This window comes from Lynx rufus, unplaced genomic scaffold (assembly GCF_022079265.1).
Source record: "Lynx rufus isolate CCGP_SWC_20201006 ecotype Redwood Valley unplaced genomic scaffold, mLynRuf1.p SCAF_4, whole genome shotgun sequence".
Taxonomy (NCBI): Eukaryota; Metazoa; Chordata; class Mammalia; order Carnivora; family Felidae; genus Lynx; species Lynx rufus.
The window spans coordinates 83,321,479-83,343,801 of record NW_025814856.1 but is presented as its reverse complement, the minus strand read 5'-3'; the positions used below and the strand labels follow the sequence as shown (position 1 = coordinate 83,343,801).

At 36.4% G+C, this 22,323-nt stretch overlaps 1 protein-coding gene across 2 annotated transcripts in view; it reads left to right on the top strand.

Annotated features, from left to right (window-relative positions):
* The window catches only part of MAGI2 (membrane associated guanylate kinase, WW and PDZ domain containing 2), a 1,354,570-nt gene that overhangs the window by 1,103,048 nt on the left and 229,199 nt on the right, over positions 1–22,323 (top strand). For both annotated transcript variants that reach the window (XM_047096111.1, XM_047096110.1), the window contains exon 10: positions 1,032–1,670. In XM_047096111.1, coding sequence (XP_046952067.1) covers positions 1,032–1,670 — 639 coding nt within the window. The remainder of the gene's footprint in view (positions 1–1,031; positions 1,671–22,323) is intronic.

The following is a 22,323-nucleotide window of genomic DNA, read 5'->3' as shown; positions in this document are numbered from 1 at the left end:
GTTAATTTCCAACCAGTGGACTTTTGTAACTCTATTATAGTTCACTGGGGAGAGAGGACAAATGCCTTTTTAAAAATGATCTACAGAAATATAATTAATCTAACATCAAAGGATGAGCCTGTGGCAGCCTCCTGTTTGAAAGCCAGGGTCCCCAATCCCCTCCATCCTTTTTTAGCAACAGTAATATTAATAGTGGTCCACATTTTTGGGCACTCACCATGTGTCAGGCACTATGCCAAGCACTTTTCCTGCATTATCTTATTTTCTCCTCACAACAACTTTACAAATGCGGAACTGTGGTTCAAAGCAGGCAAGTCCCTTGCCCAATATCACATATCAGCTAAGTAGCTAGAGCCAGGATACGGACCCAGATCCCTGGTCCCAAAACCTGTGTTCTTGACCTTGCTTGTATACATGGAACCTTTGTAATTACATCTTGCTGTAGATGGAGAAAGTAAGTGGGCAAAATATTTTCCTCTTTCATAAAAAAGAAAAATAGTTGACTGAGACAAGTTATATGTCTCTCTCTATCTCTATCTCTATCTCTATCTCTATCTCTATCTCTATCTCTGTCTCTGTCTCTGTCTCTATCTCTATATATACTGGGGCTTTCTTTTTCATCCAAAACTTACGACTACCACTTCTCAGTAGTTTGAAAATTCTATTAACTGAATTGCACTGAAGATGGAAATGATGATGAAAAAGAAGCACAGAATGTGTGCTTCCTCAAGGCACAAATTCATCTAAACTTTTCTTCCTGAGCCTTTCTTTCTGAATACAAAGCTGTTTCTGAACTCCAAGAATAACCAAATAGGATTTTTTTTCATCATTTGATCATTGTATTTGTTGGCAGACCTGTTGTAACCTTGAGTCACCTACGGTGAATTTAAATATTATTCTAATTGATTTTCTCACTGCTTACTGAGAAACACAGTGCCTCTTTTACTAGTCTCATAAATAATTCCATTTCTCTATGTCAACTTTAATTGAACTTACCTCATGTTGTCAATCTCTTTCTTTTTTCCTTGCAGGTGATGTCATTGTCTATATTAATGAAGTTTGTGTCCTTGGACACACTCATGCAGATGTAGTCAAACTTTTCCAGTCTGTTCCTATCGGTCAAAGTGTCAACCTGGTGTTGTGTCGTGGCTACCCTTTGCCCTTTGATCCTGAAGATCCTGCTAACAGCATGGTGCCACCCCTTGCAATAATGGAGAGGCCACCTCCAGTGATGGTCAATGGAAGACATAACTATGAAACATATTTGGAATACATTTCTCGGACCTCACAGTCAGTTCCAGATATAACAGATCGGCCACCTCATTCTTTGCACTCAATGCCAGCGGATGGTCAACTAGATGGCACGTATCCACCACCCGTCCATGATGACAATGTGTCTATGGCTTCATCTGGGGCCACCCAAGCTGAACTTATGACCTTAACCATTGTGAAAGGTGCCCAGGGCTTTGGCTTCACTATTGCCGATAGTCCTACAGGACAGCGGGTGAAACAAATACTTGACATTCAGGGATGCCCTGGCCTGTGTGAAGGCGACCTCATTGTTGAGATCAACCAGCAGAATGTACAGAACCTGAGCCATACAGAAGTAGTGGATATACTTAAGGACTGTCCCATTGGAAGCGAGACTTCTTTGATTATCCATCGAGGAGGTAAGATAATGCTGGCTTATCAATAAAATATGCAGGTAAAATAGTAAGACCTTTACAATAATATCATAAAAGTGGAAGTTTCTCTGGAGCTGAATGAGAACACACTCTAAGAGAGTAAAAGAGAAAAGAGTCCAGGAAGCTATGGGTTTTTTTTTTATTTTTAGAATATATATTCTCCTATTTTACATTAAACACAATAAACGTAGTACTTGCAGTCTTACAAATCTACCTTAATATGAATTTGGAGGGTAAAGATTGAATCCCCAAATATAAGTGGGCTGTATTCCAAAAGTTCATGAATGTACCGATTGTAGAAATCTCAGGCTGGGTTTCCATTGACTTAATTAAGAAATCTGAGTCTTCCAACCAAACCAATATTCTGTATTGTGCGTAGGATTCTAGGCTAGCTAGTTCAACCCTTTCCAAGTTCAAGTATAGTCTTGATAATCCCCATAAGAACCATTGGAAACTGATTGTTGCAGAAAAATCTTTTTAGAGTTGTGAATTGGGATGCTTAGGACACTTCTTTCACTACCACATGGATAATTACTCATGGTGCCCTCCATGACCTGGGAAGAAAGTTATGGAACAGGGTTAGGGCTGGAGTTCTGGGCTGGGTGTTCTAGGTGAAGTATGAACATCGGAGCAGTGAGGAGCATGGTAGGATCTCTGAGCCCTGGGTGTTTCTTCTTTTCTACCTTCTGGAGGAGAGAATGGGGCCACGCAGAAGGCCCCTCCTTCATTTCTGTGCTACTTTGCTCTTAATTATCAGTCAAACTAGGGAGAGAAAGAAGGGAGGGGCTACAGATAGGGAGGATTCTTGAAAATAGAGTATAAAAGAAAAGTCTCAGGCTAAGTCCTGGTTTTCCACTTACCAATTCTGGGATTTAGGATACTTAATGTCCAGGAGCCTCAGAAGCCTCATCAGTTATATTGTGATGAAAATACAATGGTGGTCCTGCTCTTCATGTCGAATGACCCACAATAGGTGTTCATGAAATGTCTGTTGAGTGTAAATGAGCTTCGAAGCTACAGCAAGGGTGGGTCAGAAGGGGCAGTACTGCAAGGAACTCATGCGTGAAGAACACATGTGTGGCAAACATATGTGATTGTCTATTCAGAGCACTAAAAACAGCATGAAAGCCCTGTCGGTTTGAAATGCAAATGAAAGCAGTCAAAGCTTGAAAAGAAGCACCTTTTATGATTTATTTGGCCCTCTCTGCAGGTGTTTCCACTTCAAGGAAATATTTACATTATTGATTCCTTGTGTGAAAATGGACATCAAATACTAAGCATTTTTGAGCGAGGGTATGCAAAGTATTATGTTCCTATATTAAAAAAGGGAAATTATGGTAGCAGAAGTCTTAAATTTGACCTTCCTAAGGCATTGTTACAAAATAGCACTTGAATCTTGATAATTAAATATTGACAGTGTATTTTCATTTCTAGCACTGCTTGTGTAAGATTATAACCAATATTCTTAATTAAATAGCCGTGTCTTCATAGCGTGCAATTGAAAAGCAAATCTTTGTAACAGGTTCTTGATATTAAAAGGTATACTGAAAATCACTGTGCACTATATCCAGCATATGATTTATAGAAACAAGTTTGTGTACAAATCATTAAGTACTGACTTTTTTTAAAGGCTTGGCATAGCAGGAGGAAGTATTTTGAAATCATCTATGTATGTATAAATGTCCGCTCCCTGCTAGACAACCCTATTCTTGCTCTTTCTTTCCCCCTATTTTCTTCACCTCTCATTTAGTCCTCCAGCATGTTACATTCTACTTGCATTTTGTTTGTGTTTGGGGGTGAGGAATTTTTTTTTATTTTGTGGCCCCTACAATCACTTATGGAATGCAGTACCCAGGGATGCTTAAAGTATTTCTAGTCAGAAACCTCTCGTGTTTCCCCAAATTCCCACAATTTGCACTCAGCTGTCTGAAATTATTAGGAACTAACACCATGTTTTGTGATGAAATTGGCTTTATCTTATTATAGGCTACTCATAAGTGCTTATAGCCTCATTCAGATAAGTATAGACCTTAAAGAGCAAATTTGCATGCCTGTGTCCTTAGATCAGAACTGTGGTTGTTTGTTTTAATAATTTACTAGGATTTTTAGTTTCTAAAGCAATAATATACATGGTGTAATTTTTTTTAACAGTGTTGGAGGGTGTACAATGAAAAGTAATTCTCTTTCCTGTGCCAGACTTTCAGTTCTTTTCTCAGAGGCAAACATGTTTTTTGAATAGAAACTTTCAGAAATTTTGTATACATAACTAGCATATCCATGAATATCTGTAGTAGGTTTAATATAAATGTCTTGCTCTAAATATCTTGGCTATTAGGGTATAATTCATTTTTAACACACACCATTGTTGTATAATTCATATAACATAAAATTCACCCACTTTAAGTGCTAAAATGATACGTGTGTAACAATCACTGTAATCCTTAGAATATACATCATCTCAAGCTCCCTCAGCCCCAGAAAATCACTAACTAATAAGCCTTCTGGATAGTTTTGCCTTTCTGTAAATTTTTTATAAATGTAGTCTCTTACACAACATAATGCTGCTGTGGTTTACCCACACTGGTGCATGTGTAAGTAGTTTGTTTGTTTTTATCACTGAACAGTATTCCATTGTATGGATCTATCATTTTTTAAATCCATTCACAAGTGGATGAACATAAAGAGTTGTTTTCAGTTTTCAACACTTATAATGTTGTTGTGAACATTTATTTTTTAATGTTTATTCCGGGGGGTGCGGTGCAGAGGGAGAGAAGGAGAGAGGGAGAGAAAGAATCCCAAGCAGGTTCTGTGCTGTCAGTGCAGAGCCCAACATGGTGCTCAAACTCACTAATTGTGAGATCATGACCTGAGCTGAAACCAAGAATCAGACGCTTAATTGACTGAGCCATTCAGGTGTTCTGCTGTTAACATTTAGATAAAAGCGTTTGTGTGTGCATATACTCTCATTTTTCTTGAGTAGATACCTAAGAGTGATACTGCTATCACTAGTTATATGACAAGTATATATTTAAATTGTTAAGAAATTGCCAGAATGTTTTCCAAAATGACTATACCATTTTACATTCCCACTAGCAATTTATGAGGTTTCCAGTTTCTACCCATTGTTGCCCTTAGTTGGTATAGTCAATCTTTTTGATTATAGTCATTCTAGTGTCTGTATAATTATACCTTTCTTGTGATTTTAATTTACATTTCTCTGATCTTTTTATGTGTTTACCATGTTTTCATGTGTTTATTAGTATTCATATATCTTCTTTGAAGGCATGACTACTCAATAGTTTGTCCATCTGAATATTTACTGGGCTATTTATCTTCTTATTAAGTTGTAGAAGTTATGATTACAAGTTTTTCATAAGATATATCGTTTGCAAATATTTTCTCCCAGTCTGTGGCTTGTCCTTTCACTTTCTTGATGGTTCCTTCTGATGCACAAAAGTTTTAAATTTTGATGAAGTCCAATTTATCAGCGTTTTCTTATGTGGATTATTATTTTGGTGTTATATCTATGTAATCTCTGCCTGACCTGAGGTCACAAACTTTTTCCTGCTTCCGTTAAAAGATATAGTTTCAGCTCTTACATTTAGACCACTTTAAGATCACATATGTGCACAGTGTGAGGTAAGGGTCTAAATGCATTTTGTTGCATATGTATATTGTATTGTCCTAGAACCATTTGTTGAAAAAAAAAAATAACTACCCATTCCTCTTGGATTGCTTTGGCACCTTAATAAAATATGAACTAGCATGAATGTGAGGTTTTATTTCTAGTCTCCATTCTCTGTATGTTTACCCATATGGTTATGCCATACTTTTTAGATTACTTTAGCTTTATATTAAGTCTTGAAATCAGGTAGTGTGAATCCTTTAACTTTTTATTCCCTTTTCACTGTTATTTTGACTCTTCTAGATTCTTTCCATTTTCATATAAATTTTTTTTCAATATATGAAATTTATTGTCAAATTGGTTTCCATACAACACTCCATTTTCATATAAATTTTATGATTTTCCTTTTTATTTTTTTTTAATAAAAGACCTGTTGAGATTTTGGTGTTACACCAAATATGTAGAACAATTTGTGAAGAATTGCCAACCTAACACTGAATCTCTCAATTCATAAGTATGGTATATCTCTTCATTTATTTGAATCCCATTTAATTTCTCAGCAATGGTTTGTAGTTTTCAATATACAGATCTTATACTTCTTCTGTTAAACTTATTCCTAGCTATTTTATTCTTTTTGCCATTATTGTGACTGGAATTGTTTTCTTAATGTCATTTTCAGAGTGTCAGTCGCTAATATATAGAAATGAATTTGATTTTTGTTTTGGATCTCATACATTGCAACCCTGTTACACTTCATTAGTTCTGGAGGTTTTTTACAAATTTCATAAAACTGCCTACAGAGATTATTATGTTATCTGATGATAAAGTTTAATTTCCCCCTTTCCAATTTGTATGCCTTTGATTCCTTTACCTTGCCTTATTACACTAGCTAGAACCTCTGTTGTGATATTTCATGTGAGTGAATATAAGCAGACATCCTTGTCTTATTATCAGTTTTAGGGGAAAAACATTAGTTTTTCACCATTAAGTATGATTTTAGATGTCGGGCTTTTGTATGCCCTTTATCAGGTTGAGGTAGTTCCCTTCTATTCTTAGTTTGTTGAGAATTTTAATAATCAATGTACCTTGACTTTAAACAGGTGTTTTTTTTCCTGAAACTATTGAGATGATTGAGTGTTTTTTACACTTTATTAATACAGTGTTATATATTACATGATTTGTTTTTATGTTAAACTAATTTTGCATTCCTGGGATGATCCCATTTGCGTATAATTCTTTTTTTGTGTGTTGCTGAATTTTGTTTGCTTATATTTTATTAAGAATTTTTGAACCTATTTGGGGAGAGGTTTTCTATAGTTTGCTTTTCATGTGATGTCATTGTCTGGCTTTTGTGTATTGATAATACTGGCTTTATAACATGAGTTGCAAAGTGTTCCTTCTCTTTTTTTCTGAAAGTTTGTGTAGGATTGATGTTAATTCCTCCATAAAAGTTTGATAGAATTCACCAGTGAAACCCTTTGGGCTGGGCTTTTATTTGTAGAAAGATTGTTTGCTAATTAAATTTATTTTCTTGATTTAGGCCTATTCCAATTTTTCAACATCCTTGAATCATTTTTTGGTAATTTATTTCTTTCTAGGAATTTTTACAATTCATCTAAGTTGTCAAATTTGTTAGCGTAAAGTTTTTAACAAAATTTTATAACATTCCTTCCCAAAACCCAGCTTTTAGATTCATTGTTTTTCAGTTTTCTATTTCAGTGTGCTCCACTCTAATCTTTATAATTTCCTCTCCTCTACTTATTTTGTGATTGATTTACTTTGCCTTTCTGTCTTCAAGTTTAGATTAATGATTCTAGTTCTCTCTTTCTAATAAAAGCATTAAAGCTATAAACTTCACAGTATGCACTTCTTTAGCTTAGTTTCGTAAATTTTGATAGGCTCTGTTTTCCTTTTCATCCAGTTCAAGGTATTTATTTTTTATTTCCCTGACGATTTCTTTTTTGACCCATAGGTTACTTAGAAATGTGTTGTTTATTTTTCAAACATTTAGGATTTCCCAACTCTTTTCCATTAATTGCAAATAATGCCTACTTGGAGAAGAACATGTTTTGTATTATTTCAGTCCTTTTCAATGTGTTGAGACTTGTATTATGGCCTAGCTCCTTTGTTTTTTTAACATAAAAATTTCTTTTAGAGAACTTCACCTATTAGTTCAAAAATATATCTCATTATTTTTAATAGCATATTTAATTGGATACCCACTAATGGATATTTTGGTTGCTTTTAGTCTTTTACTGTTATAAAAAAATTTATGTATCTTTGCACATCTATCTCTACACAAGAGAGTAAATCTATAATGTCGATGTCTTCTTTCTTTCAACAAACATTTCTTGAGTGCCTACTATGTACTAGGCACTTTTTTGGCACTAGGGATAAAGCAATAAACAAAGCTAACCACACTCTTTTTCTCATGGAGTTGACATTCCATTGGAGGGAGGCAAATGAAATGCCACATAAATATGCTTTTTGTTTATTTATTGCATATTTCATATCCCCCTAGGTTTTATTCTTAAATATTAATTTCATAACCAGTTACTTTACTGAGTTATCTTATTGTTTCTCATATATTTTTCCTTTCATTTCATGGGATTTGGAGGCATACAGTCACACCACCTACAAATAGCAATCACTGTCTTCTCCTTTCCTATTTGCATACCTGTGATTTATCTTATTTAACACAGCTGACTGTTACTTCATGAATACTGTTGTTTAGTAATGGAGATTATGGAAATTCCTATCTTATTCCTGGCTTAAATGGAAGCTGTCTCATTTTACACAGTTAACACAATACTGGCCTTTTAATTGAGATGAATACTTACCATGAGAAAGAAATATCCCCTCAATTCCCATTTCATTGAGAATCTTATATCGGGGCGCCTGGGTGGCTCAGTCGGTTGAGCGTCCGACTTTGGCTCAGGTCATGATCTTGCGGTCCGTGAGTTCAAGCCCCGCATCGGGCTCTGTGCTGACAGCTCAGAGCCTGGAGCCTGTTTCAGATTCTGTGTCTCCCTCTCTCTGACCCTCCCCCATTCATGATCTGTCTCTCTCTGTCCCAAAAATAAGTAAACTTAAAAAAAAATAAAAACAAAGAATCTTATATCAAAAATGGGTAATGAATTTTATCAAAAACCAAAAAAAAAAAACCATCTACAGAGATGATCAGTATTTTCCCCTTTGATTTATTACTGTGATGAATTGAATTAAGAAATTTTTTAGTATTGAACTATCCTTTCATTATTGAAGTAAGCTATATTATGCTTACAATGTACTCCTAGATCCTATTTCTTTATAAATAATTTTGCACCAGGGTGCCTGGGTGGCTCAGTTGGTTAAGCAACAGACTCTAGATTTTGGCTTGGGTCATGATCTTGCGTTTTGTGGGTTCAGGCCCCGCACTAGGCTCTGCACTGGCAGTGTTGGAGCCTGCTTGAGATTCTTTCTCTCTCTACTCCTCCCCAGCTCACACCCCCTCTCAGAGTAAATAAAAATTTATTTATTTATTTATTTATTTATTTATTTAGTACCAACCTTCATGTATGAGATAGGTCTAAAGTTTTCTTTTGGGGGTTTGTTTTGTTTTGGCTTACTTTTTACTGTCAAAATTTGCTATCAACGTGATGCTGATGTCATATAAGCAATCAATAACTTTCCATCCATCTCTGCTCTAACATAATTAAGTAACCTTGAAGGTATCGATTTTTTGAGGATATAATACACCTTTGAAATTATCAGGGTCTAGTGGGTTGGCTTCTGTGTTTGGTTTGCTTTGTGGAGGAGAGGGATACCTTTTGCAACTTTCTCAAATTCTTCCACAGTAAATAATCTTAGAGTTTCTATTTTTGTTAGAGTTTCTTGGCTGGACTCAGTTTTTATAATTTATATTATCCTAAGCATTGTCTCTTTCATTCATGTTTTCAAATGTATTTAAACAGAATTGAATCAAGTATTTTCCAATTGTGTCTTCTATGTCCACTTTACCTAAGAGTATTTCTATTATTCTCATTTCGTAGTGGTGCTATTTTCTTGATTAGTTTGACTAACACTTTTTCTATATTAATAGCTCAAGAAACATATAGTTTATTTTATAAATAATTTGTTGGCTGATGCTCAACCTAGTATGGTATAGGGAAACATTATGCTTTCTGCCCAAGGAGGCTGTTATTTGATGTCTGGAGTAAAGCAATTCCAGAGTGATTACTGTAATCAATCCTTGTCACGTATTGTACTCTTATTTATATTAAAATGCAACAAAGTCCCCTACTTAATTTGTGAAACTCCCATAAATCGCAGCTGATCAGTATTTGAAAATTTCCCTTCTTAGCTCTGAAAAACATGATCCCAAAGGTTCTCACTAGATCAGAATATTCCCTTCATATGCTCACAATGTATAACAATTAATAAGCATCAGTAATGCACATCTTCTCTTTCTTTTACATTCAAACAGAATTCAGAGTATTTGAGAAGTAGCATACACTATATCAGAGCTATGTTTGAGGACAAAGCATAACAATTAGGGACATAGTGAATTGTGTATATGTAGAGAATTCCTGCTTTAAATTTTTAAAAACCATATCACACAAAAGCATTGTATCACAAACTTAAAACTGCACAGGGAAAATATTAAAAGCAAAGCTATAAGAAGTATTGATATTTTTAATGTTGCTAACAGTTTTTCTAAATTTTTTTGCTGATAAAGTTTCAAATTCACATAAAAATTGCAAGTATAGTACACAGAAAACCATATACCATTTACCTACATTGCTGTTAACATTTTGCCCCATTTGCTCAATAGTGTGTGTGTGTGTGTGTGTGTGTGTGTGTGTGTGTGTGTTTCTGGACCACTTAAGACTAAGTTGCATACGTCATACCCTTTCACACCAAATATTTTAATATTTATTTTAGGTCACTACTTGTTTGGACAAATGTATACACAGCTAGTTAGTTATAGTTATAAAAGATACTTTTTAAAAAGCACATCGAATTTTAAAAGTCATTACCACCACAACAAAAGACTTTAGAAATTGTTGAAAGAGAGTTGACATTCACCAGTAACAAGGATCTGATATAGGACTCTTTCTGGGAGAGAAAAAGCACTTGTTATTTGAAAAGAGTGCTATCCAAAGAGATTAAGCAAAAATCACAGTGGATATCCCACAATCACCATTATGTAATCCAACTTTCCAATTGATGTCAGCAGAAAAGAGTATATATGACACAGCAAGCCAAGTAATAAATCCACACCATGAGGGTGAACAACCATGGCATACTGGCTGCTATATTAACAACTAAGTCTTAAAGTTTCAAATAAAAGTCTATTTCTCACTCATATGGTTTCCAATTCATGTTTTCCTGAATAGCAGATTTCCTGAGCAACTCTCCTCTACGTGATGGCTCAGGAAACAAGGCTTCTTCTCTCTGGTGGATCTCCATGCCCTAAGGTCTTGAAGTCCCCCACTGAGTCCTCTCTAACCAGCTGGCAGATAAAATGGTTTAGGGGTCAGTCCTGGGAGGGGTGTACATCACTTCCTCCCACATTCCATTGGCCAGAACTCAGCTCTAGATCCCATTAACCATAAGAGGCTTGGAAATATAGTATCCCTGTCTGCCCAGAAATGAGGGAATGGTTTGGGGTCAGCTATGTAGTAGCTACTCTGCTTCTGATATTTCTTATATGCTATCTGCACCTTGAACTGCACATCAGGGGTATATAACCACTGATTATGTGAAACTGTGAGATGAAATGTTTTTTGTAACATGATATTGTAATATGATTCATTGTAGGCTTTTGAGGTACACTCGGGCCAATGGTATATGTTTTTAAACTCACATGTTCTCTTCACATTTTCTCTCTCAACCCAACTTTCATGGATAAAGAAACTTAAATTCAAGGTTCAGTACTTGGCCCAAATTCAATGAATGTGTATCTAGGTAAGGGGATGGACAATTTATGGTCCCCAAATATAAGAGGTGTGAATAATCATCAATGAAAAATGGAAAATACCATGGATCTCACAAGGTGTACACCAAATGGGGAATTTGTTGCACAGATGACCGGTAAGGTAAGAGAGACAGGATGTTAGGATTACTTGTAGAGTTGTTGTCATACCACTTAGAAGTAGCAGAAACAGAACTCAAATCTCTATCTTCTGACTCTAATATTAATTAGAGTTTTATGTTATGTCAGTTTCCCCAAATTTTATGAAAAGAAATTTTTGATGGGTTTTGCTTGGATATATAAGGTTTATTCATCCATTTGTTTATTCATTTCATAAGTATTTGTTGAGGACCTACTGTGTGCTCAGCACTGGTTTATGTGCTGGGAGCTTACCTTCTAGGGGAAAATTAGGTAAAAAACAAAGAAATACATTAGAAATAGCAGTGAAGAAAAACTGACCAACAGGGTAAAGGGCAGGAGAAAGAGGGAGCAAGTTGTTTGGGATATCCAGGGAAGAGCATTTTAAGCAGGGCAAAGGCCCTGAGGCAGGACTGTTCTTGATGTAGACAAGTAACAAGAGGGAAGCTCCTGTGGCCGAGTGAGGAAGGGATGGAATGACAGATGAGGTCAGAGAGATTGTCGGTGCTGTAGGGAGACAGAGAATGTAGTCTTATGTAGCCATGGGCCATGGAAATGACTTTAGATTTTACTTTCAAGTGAAATGGGAAGCCTTTGGAGTGTTTGAGCAGAGTAGCGAGAAGATCCAACATTTGAAAGGGCTCACTGTGGCTGCTGTGTTGAGAATAAACTGTGGGTAGGCAAGGATGGAAACAGGCAGACAGGTGAGTCGGATTTCACAGCAATCCGAATGAGAGATGAAGAGGGAGATTGGAGAAGGATGGTAGGAATGGAGGTGGTTAAGAAATGGATTCTAAATATATCTCAAAGGAAAAACAGCAAGATTTGCTGATGGATGGGATGTAAGATAAAGGAGAAGGAAAGGAATCAAAGACTGCAAATTTTGACCTAAAAAACTGTAAGAACAGAATTGCATTTTCCTGATAGGATGAATATGATGGATGGATATGCTTGTGGGGGACTGTGGGGAGATCAGGAGTCCAGTTAGGGACAGGCCAAGCTTGAGATACATTTCAGCTGTGCAAGTGGTGATGGCTGGCATGTGGAGGGTATTTAAAGCTTACGACTGAACAAGACATTCAGGGAGTGAGCGTAAATAAAGGAGAGAAACATTCTGAGGGCTGAGGACTGAGAACCTCCAACTTTGGCGATCAAGAAGAAAAAGAATGAGCAACAAAAGGCCAAGAAAGCATGACTTGTGAAGAAGGAGGAGAAATAAGAGGAGGGTACTGGGAGCCTTATGTAGGAAAATGTTTCAAGATGGAAGGTGTGAACAATTATGCCAAGTGCTGAGTAAGATAGGCTGAGAATTTAACATTGGATTTAACAATTGAAAAAATATTCATTTTTTAAAAATTTAGTTAACCAATTGGAAAGGAGTTGACATCAGTGTTTTGGTCACTTGAAAACAAAGCCTCTTTCATATTTGAACCTATAGAGCGCATTTATTTACATGTTCTGTGATTTTATATATAATCTGACAACGAAAGTACACTTTCCCCTTTCATAATTATACTAGATTATCTTATTTTCTGCCAGTTAACTCATGTCAGATCAACTTCTTATCACCAACTAACATTCATATTTGTTCTCATGGCTAAGTTAGTAAAAGGTTATTCTGTGTTAGGGTCCTTTTGGACCTTATACCTCTTCATTTCAGACCTCATTTCAGGGCTGATAGGGTGGGGGACAGGGAATGCCATCCATTGTATCCAAGAGATTCTTGGAGACAAGTAACTTCTTCAATTCTTTAACATAAAAGTAAAAAATTTTTAAACTGCAGACTCTCTTTAACCCAGAAAATACCCACTCTACCACAACCTCCCCCCAACACACACATCACTTAAATAGTTGAGTTAATATATCAGGGGTTTTTTTTTGTTTAAATATATATCTGTTGGCCATTTCTAAATATCAGAGGAAGAGTGAATAGAAGTGTCTTATTAGATGGTAAATCTGATCTGCATGTGACAAGATATAACTGTTAGTTATTGATTTGGTATTTACTCTTTATTTACCCTGTTTACTAATTTGAGGATGTCTTAAATGCAAACCAAAAAAGGGCATGTTAATATTTACATTTCCATAGTCATCAATATGTGTAAATAATTGTTCTAGTGGATATGTACAAAAATGTCAACTAGAAGAAACTATTCTTTAAATGCTAGCCAATTTCCCTCAGAAGCAAAGTCTGTGTCTTATTTCTTATTTGTCTTCAGAGCTTGGCATGTATACTTGTGAAATTAGTTTATTATGTTGTAACATTAGGAGGAGAAGGGTGGTCACAAAACAAAAATCAGGAAAATGCATGCGTGAGTCGCGTAATGCAGCCGAGTGTACAAAAACGGACAAAACTCTTTTTCTAGTGATGTTCTTCTGTATGGGCTTTTAAAGTAACCTGGGCCCTCCTTTCTCTCTGGTCATATACCAAATTTTTGCCTAAGTTGTCTGTCTTCTTCCTCTCCCTTCATTTCAAAAATGTCCCAGATGCTGATCTACACACAGGGATATCCAGTAAACAAAATAAGTCCTTGTTCTTACGGAGTTTACTTTAAATGTAATGGGTAATAACAGATTGATCTTGTAAATTAATCCATCAACTGTGCCAGTTATATAGCTATAAAACCTGTCATACAATGTCTTCACTTGGGAAAAATATACAGGTTTATTGGCATGAGATGATGAACAACGCATTTAACTAGAATCAGCATACCAGGTTTCTAGTATAACGTAGGCTCCTAATTCACATGACCACTTTGAGTGTGTCACTTAGGTTCTCTGGCCACTAGCTCCCCCTCTGCAAATTGAAAACAACTGTAATATTCATATGTCTCAAAACCTCTATAGTTCTCAATGTTTCTAAACCATGGGCTTATTTACATTCATTACATTATATACACTCATTAGTTAGGGACCCCAGGACAAAGGAGTTGTAAAGAGTAGTTTTTTTTTTTTCATCTGTTACCTTCGAAACATATATCCTGCTCCCTTCTAATCCACAATGGTAATTTCCTTGAGCTCACAGCCTAGAAGTTTACTAATCTTCTACCAAATTTGACAGTAGCAAAATCAAGAGATTTCAGAGGGAAAAAGGAAAAAAAGCAATGATGGTTATAGCCAATAATTCTGAAGCTACAGGAAGATGATCAAATTTACTCTTATGTAAAATATGTTCAATCAATTCATACAAATTATTTTTATGTGGGGGGAAAGAATCTTAGTGTCTTTTCATTAAGACTTTAAAAAAAAGTTGTAAGTTCAAATCTAATAATGACCAGTATACAGTAAATTTACCAAGAAAGTTTCAAATTCCCCTAGTTCTATAAATCTTAAAACTTTAGTAGCCCTCCCCCCAAAAACAAAAACCAAACCACATTCCTCACTATCTGCCACTATTGTGTAATACATTGTATTTAGGAAACTATGCTGATCATATACAAAAATGTGCTCTTGGGGTACCTGGGTAGCTCAGTCAGTTAAGCGTCTGACTTTGGCCCAGGTCATGATTTCATGATTTGTGGGTTCAAGCCATGCATCAGGCTCTGTGCTGACAGCTCAGAGCCTAGAACCTGCTTTGGCTTCTGTGTCTCCCTCTCTTTCTCTGCCCCTCCCCCACTCGCGCTCTGTCTCTGTCTCTCTCAAAAAATAAATAATAAACATTTTTTAAAAATGTGCTCTGCCTCCAATGTGCTAGCTGCTTACACATAAGAGCAGAAAATTAAATGGATGAGTGCAATTAAAGTTATGTGCAAGAGATTTCCAGATGGTAAACTTAGAAAATCTTGCCACAAAGACTATTGAATCACAGCACCTCCATGTAGGCTCTCACTTGTTGAATAAATGAATGAAATCACCTACAGCATTATCTTGCTATAAAATACAAAGTCATGTTCATTTTTTCAAATTGCAGAATATGAAACTGTAGGCTTATAATGAATATAAATTCTACCAAAAGTGCAAATGAAAATAATTGCAGTTATTATGCCATATTAATGAAAGTTATGCTAATTGCCCTAAAACTTAAAGAAAATGTATTGTTTTGCCTCTCCTCCTAATTAACATTATTTCACAATGTGTGGTACATTTATGGAGAATTGTGTAGTGCATTAGATAAATCAGTTTTACATTTCCAGGAGAGTGTGTTTTAATGAGCATTATAATGTATTTCAGTTCAGCAACAGTTTTATGTTACAAAGCACCTTCTACTGGTAGATTGGAAAACATTGCACCAAAGTGATGCTTTCACTTAAAATTTAGAATGAAATTTAGTGAGGGAAGCATAGATGAATCCATTTCAGTTAAATGGTTCTAAATTTGAGAAGAATGTTAACATTTTAGCTAGTATTTTTTTCCTATGCCCAAACCACATATGCCAGCAATCAGAAATGAGTTTGGGGGCCTGCTCAATATCTCATTGAATACCTGATATTTGATGCATAAGTCCCCACTTCTGTATTTAAAAATAATCAAAATGAAATTAAAATATTCATACTACTAAATACATTCATTAGATCCACATTAGGTGAAGCTAATCTAATACCATCATCCCAAGTGCTTATAGTTAAGTTCCTCTACCTCATGCCTTAGAAACCAGCTTGTAGAGGCCCATCCTTTCTTCTTTTCTTCTAGATTCAGAGGAAGACTTGTAGGTGTTCTATTCAGACACCAACTTTATCTTGCTCTGGAAGGAAGCCACTCCTGTCCACTCAGGGAACTGCTTCATCAATATTCTCTTACCATGGGTACTGTTATAACTTCCTTTTTCTTTGGGCACCCTTACCCTTAACCTATAAAATTCCTGAACGTTACCCCATACATTAAAAATGTTTTCTTGATTCTTCGTTACCTTACAGCCATGCTCTTTCACTTTTCTTTCATTCTCAGACAACTTTCTTGAAATATTATCCGTGTATGTGCCTACATATATCCCACTTTATTTCATAATTTATTTAAGACCACTATTCTTGGAAGAATAAACTCTACTTAACATCTGTGCTTTTTTTACTTGTCTTGCACCTCTCAACTTACAGCTGTCTGGTTTGTGTCCCCATCATGCTATGGCAAATGCTCTCTCTGATGTTCGCAATGGCTTCCTATTCGTCAAATGAATATCTCTCGTTTCTTCTAGAATCTCTCTTCCCTTGGCTTCCAAGACAATTATTGCTTCTAGTGGTCTTACAGTTCTCTGTTTCTTTTCAGACTGCTGTAGTGAATCCTTTTCTTTGTCCATTTTTCCAAAACTGAAATTTCCTAGATTTGGTTGCTGTAACTTTTGTTTTATGACTCTGTAGGCTCACCACCACTACCATGATCATCCACATGGTCTATGTACTTTTCCATGGCCTCTAGAGAACCAAGACCAATTTTTTATCTTACATCCAAATCCTTCATCATCTAGTCCACACCAGCCTCTTTAACTTCATGTCACATTCCTCGTTTCATAAATATTTCTTGAGCATCTGCCATGTGTCATACACCATTTCAAGTTCTTCAGTATAGTAGTGAGCAAAACAGATTAAAAATCCCTACCTTCATGGAACTTATATTCTCCTAGCAACACACAACTGTTGTTTTATACTCCATTGTCATAGAAATGTATTTATTTCTGCATGAAAAAAACCTCTCATAGTTTTTGGCAAACTCCTAAGCACCCTTGAGAATTCAGGTCAAATGTTACTTCTTGCAGGAAGATTCTCCCAACAGTCCACATTTCCCCGAGAAAGCTTGTAAGTACCCTTGTCATTTCTTCAGATCAAGATTTCCTGTGAAGTCTTAGCAGTGGAGTTACCATTATCCCACTTCAGAATTTATCAAGAGAATCTGCACAAGACACACTGTACCTTTCAAACTGAAAGATCCCTGGACCTTTAATAAATTATAAATGCACTGCTATCTCACCAAGTGGTCAGTAGATCTCTGATAGTTAAGAGTCCATGCAACAATTTCCTGGGGCAATTGAAAGAACAAACAGCCTTGCTCACATATATTGGGAAAAATGAATAGATTTAATATAATATTCTTATGTGTTAAAACTATACTATTAGTTTAATTATAATGAAGTTATAAAAATGTATACAAACTCAGCAACACAATCATACTCTACTTTTAACTTCTATTTGTCCATAAACTAAGGATCATTCTTTTAACAGAAGACGCAAAATCACATTTTTTGGCATCTATATCTTTTAACATTCAACAAATAGTGCTTAGCCATTTGCTCTTATCAGAAGAGCAAATCCATCAGTTTGCTTACCAATTTTGTTTTGGGAGCCACATACTCTCCAACAATATACTTTAAAAATATTTGATTTATTTTTCCCTCCTTTCTCCTATGTGGATTTTTCCTTCCAATAATGGTTCCTAACTGAAGTCCATCTCATTCTAACCCCATTCCCCACTCCAGGGAATTTTCAGGTTATATTATGAAAGAAAAGAAAAAAATCTCAATATCAGAGTCTGAAATAAAACTTTTTAAAAATTTTCTTATAAGACCTGCATTTCAGACTCAAAGGGGGCAAGTGCTTATTAGTCAATAGCTGGATGACCACATTGTGCCTCTCAACCTGTACTTCTCAATGACAGGCTTTCTTCATCCTAAGGACCCTTCAAAGAATTGCTCTGTTTTCAACAAAAGGGAAAAGATCAAGTAAGGAAAAGGAGACCTTCAGGACAGGAGAGGGAGGGGGGATTTTTCGTCATGAATTAGCAAACTTGAGGAAGGCTATTTGAAGACAGTTAGTGCCGTACGGTGGGAGAAGTTACCATATTTGTCTAGTAAACCTTCAGCATGTATGAAAGTGTTACAATGCTTGTCTGATGGAATGAAACTTTAAGGATCTGTTTCTTAGTTTTAATTTTAACTTCAAGAATGCATGACTTGAATTTCTGTTTGTTATTAAGCCCATTTTTCTTCATCAGTTGTCGTAATGAAGGGGTTCTTACCGGCATTTAGTGCCCAGAGCCAGGAATGCTAAAACATCTTGCTTCAAGGGACAGACACACATGTCCAAAATTTCAAGTAGTTGTGTCTTCACTGAAGAATATTCTGACATCAATGACCAGAGATTTTCCCTGCCCTTGTTGCCTCGGTTCCTTTTCTTTCTCTGCTGGCAAAGCTTGCTGCCTTCTCAGGTAACCTTATAGCAGCACCTTGCTTCTCAAGGCCATCCTCATGACCTGTGAGACGAAGTAATCTTGGCATCCCACCTCAGACCTACTGAATCATAATCTGCATTTTAACAGCATCTACCAGGTGATTTGTATTCAAATTAGTCTGCATATTCAAAAATGCACTTGGTCTGTGGAATGGTTGACCCTGGCCTAATGACAGAATCTTCTAATTTAATAGAAGAGATTTATACCAAATTAATAGCGACCTCCCCTAAGGCTCCTAAGAAACTTACTTCAACAAATTTCTCTAAACTGTAAAAGTTTATAAAAATTTTCATCTTTTATAAAAATAATGACCCTTGTGAGGCATGTGTCTTAACACACTGAAAACCTGTCCAGGGAAGGCACAGAAAGAAATGGTGAACAAGAAGACTTTTGAGACAGCCAGATACATGGAAGGATGGTCATGTTTCTAGGTTTTTCACAGAAACCTGTGGATGCCCAGAGTCTGATCTGGCATCAGAAGAAGGGATCAGAGACCTCCTAATTATTCCCCCTTTATTTTTTCTCAGAAGAATGAATCGCCCAGGCTGTCTTTGAAAGTATCAGTGTATAAGGAGGTCCTTTTTGATATTTTTGCATGACAGCCTAGAATTTAAATTGACTGCTTCAGAAATACAGGGAATGACTGGTTAGCAACTGTAATCAGAGTGATAGGTGGAAAATGTGAACTTTAGTTCACATATGTGATGTAAAAGTTCTTTATATGTTGCATATTTGCTAAAAAATAAATAGGCAAAATACAGTTTTTAAAAGCTTATATTCACCTCTTATACCATATTTATTTATTTTTTTTTTAATTTTTTTTTTCAACGTTTATTTATTTTTGGGACAGAGAGAGACAGAGCATGAACGGGGGAGGGGCAGAGAGAGAGGGAGACACAGAATCGGAAACAGGCTCCAGGCTCCGAGCCATCAGCCCAGAGCCTGACGCGGGGCTCGAACTCACGGACTGCGAGATCGTGACCTGGCTGAAGTCGGACACTTAACCGACTGCGCCACCCAGGCACCCCTCTTATACCATATTTAAACAACACAAATTCTTACAGGGAAATAAAACCTCATTCCTACCAGAAATGATCAGAGATTGTGTTTATCACTCCTGCCCTTTAAAAATATTATATTATGCTATAAAAATGACTCTATCTACTAAACGTACTTAGACTTTAAATTGTCATTATTATATCATAAAGGTTGCATTATACTTTGACTCCAGAATGTCTGAAAGTACTTTAATTCAAAACAGCACTCTCAAAGTTTTGGGGAGAACTCATCTGTACTTCATTAGGCATGGTCTAATTAGTCCCACTGTTATTCTGCTGAGCCATACTTGAAGGTGTTCTTTAACTTGGGAAATTAATAAGGACCAAAAAAAGCATTGATTCAAGTATATGCAGTTTATTAGCAGTTATTTTAAGCACATTTAACACATGCTCAAATAAGTGGTTTTTCTTTGGATTACCAATCCCTGTTCACTAGGTATTGGTGGATCCCTTCACCCAGAATGGTTGGGTGTCCTCTGAATCTGTGTCTGGAATCTGAGCTTTCATCTGATGCCCTTGTCCACTTCTGCCAGAGCCCAGGTGCCCTCTCTAATGAAGTCTGTGGTGGCCCCTATTGATGTCCCCCTCTTTGGGTGGAGGTTTTGTAAAATAGGTATATTCGTAAGGAGCCTGCTCTGTCATTATCCCTTCCTATTAGGAACCTGGCTCACTGGTTCCCAAACGATCATTACCATACAAGGAAAAAATATTGTATCTCTTCCTGGTATGGTGATCCACAGTTGTCCATGGTAGGCCCTGTGTCCTAGCAGACCATAGGGGTGCCTCCTCCTGACCCAGCACAATGTCACCCCAGAGTGATGGCCTCTTTGCCATGAAGTTCAACCCATTTTTCTCAAGTCTACCCAGCACCCAGTCTCTGGTTTCTTCTCAACTTAAGTGAAAGAAAACCCTCCAAGGTCTGGTTTCCTTTCAATGTGATGGTGTTGGGAGGCCAGTGTAGTTGTTAGGGGCACCATCCCTGAGCTCAAATTTGTGTCCTGACTTGACCCATGGGATCTTAGACTTGTTCTTTATGATCTCAAAAACTCAGTTTTCTCACCTGTAAAATGTAAAACTACTTGTGTTTTTGTTAAGAGGATTAAACCTGAACATGCATGTAAAGCACTGATAACAGTGCCTGATAGAGAGGAGTTTCTCAATAAGTCTTGGCTAGTGTTGGACATTAGAGTCAAGCCCTCGTTTGTCCCCTGCTCCACTCCTTTCCTTAAGGCTTTGGGAATGATTTGGAAAATGCACGTGATGATGGTTTGTGGATCAGAAACTACCAGATCCATTCAGATTCCAGCTTCTCTTGATCCACATTGGCCAAAGGGCACAGCATTCCAGATGACTCTTCTTCCTAGAGATGATTTTTTATAATTCAGTATATTAAGTAAATGAGTTTATATAGGATCTTTAGAAATACATTATATCTGCCCTTCAGAAGTGTTTGCTCATAATGAAATAAATCATTTGTTTTTAATGTGCCATGGATACAAAGGACTCAGCTACAGTTTAATTTGGAGCAGAAACATAACAATGGTTTCCTTTTTATATTTTTAGTCTTGTATACATTATATTTAAGAAGGAATATGAGTTTCTTTCCTTCTCCATGAATACATTTCTATTTTTATAGAGTTTAAGTTAAATAAAGACATGCCACACCTCCTGATATTCCAAATAACATGTATTGTAAATGCAAACATTCAGAATTCCCAGGTTTTACTTTTTTTCTTTTTACTTCTAAAAAATTTTCAAAAATTATCACTGAAAGCATGGAGTCCTGTTGTTGATGTTCTTCCGGTACCTATAAGTCTTATAAAATAGGTCCCTAAGGAGCCTGCTCTGTTATTGTCCCATCTTGTTAGAACCTTGCTTCCTGGCTCCCCAATACTAACTCACAAAATGAAAGCATCACAACCATTCTAGAGGTGGGGATTCACAGCTGTTTGTTAGTATCCTGAATGTGCTCAGAAATTCTGCTTCACTGGGCCCAGGATTTATATTCTCTATAACTCCCAACCCTAGGTGATTCTGATGCAGATGGTCTAGAGGCCACAACTTTAGGAACAATGATCTAGGACAGGGGTCAGCAAACTATGCCCCATCAGCCAAGTTCAGTCCACCACCTGCTTCTGTATGCCTCTTGAGCTAAGAATAGTTTTTGAATATGTTTCAGCTTATTGAAATATAATTGACATGTAACATTGTGTAAGTTTAAGGTGTACAATGTTATGATTTTATGTATGTATGTGTTGCAAAGTGATTACTGCAGTAAGGTTAGTTAATATACAATTTTTGCATTTTTATATGCTTAAAAATATCAAATGACGAATACTATTTTTTGACATGGGAAAATTTCATGAAATTCAGATTTCACTGCCCATAAGTTTTTATTGGAATACAGTCACAGTCATTCATTTATGTACTGTCTATGGCCACTTTTCTGCTATAGTGGCTGAGCTGAATCACTGCGACAAAGACGAGAGAGTCTACAAAGTGTGAAATATTTACTATCTGGCCCTCTACCAACAAAGTTGGCCAACCTCATCTTTAGGTATTCACAATGACTGTTGATGCTTCTTAAGGATTTTGTAAAACTACCTGAGTAAGAAGTCACTGTCGTGCCCCTGTGACACACCTTCCCTTGGTGACAAGGGAGAAGGAGAAGTGCCAAAAGGGAGGCAGAGGGAGAATTGGCCAGGC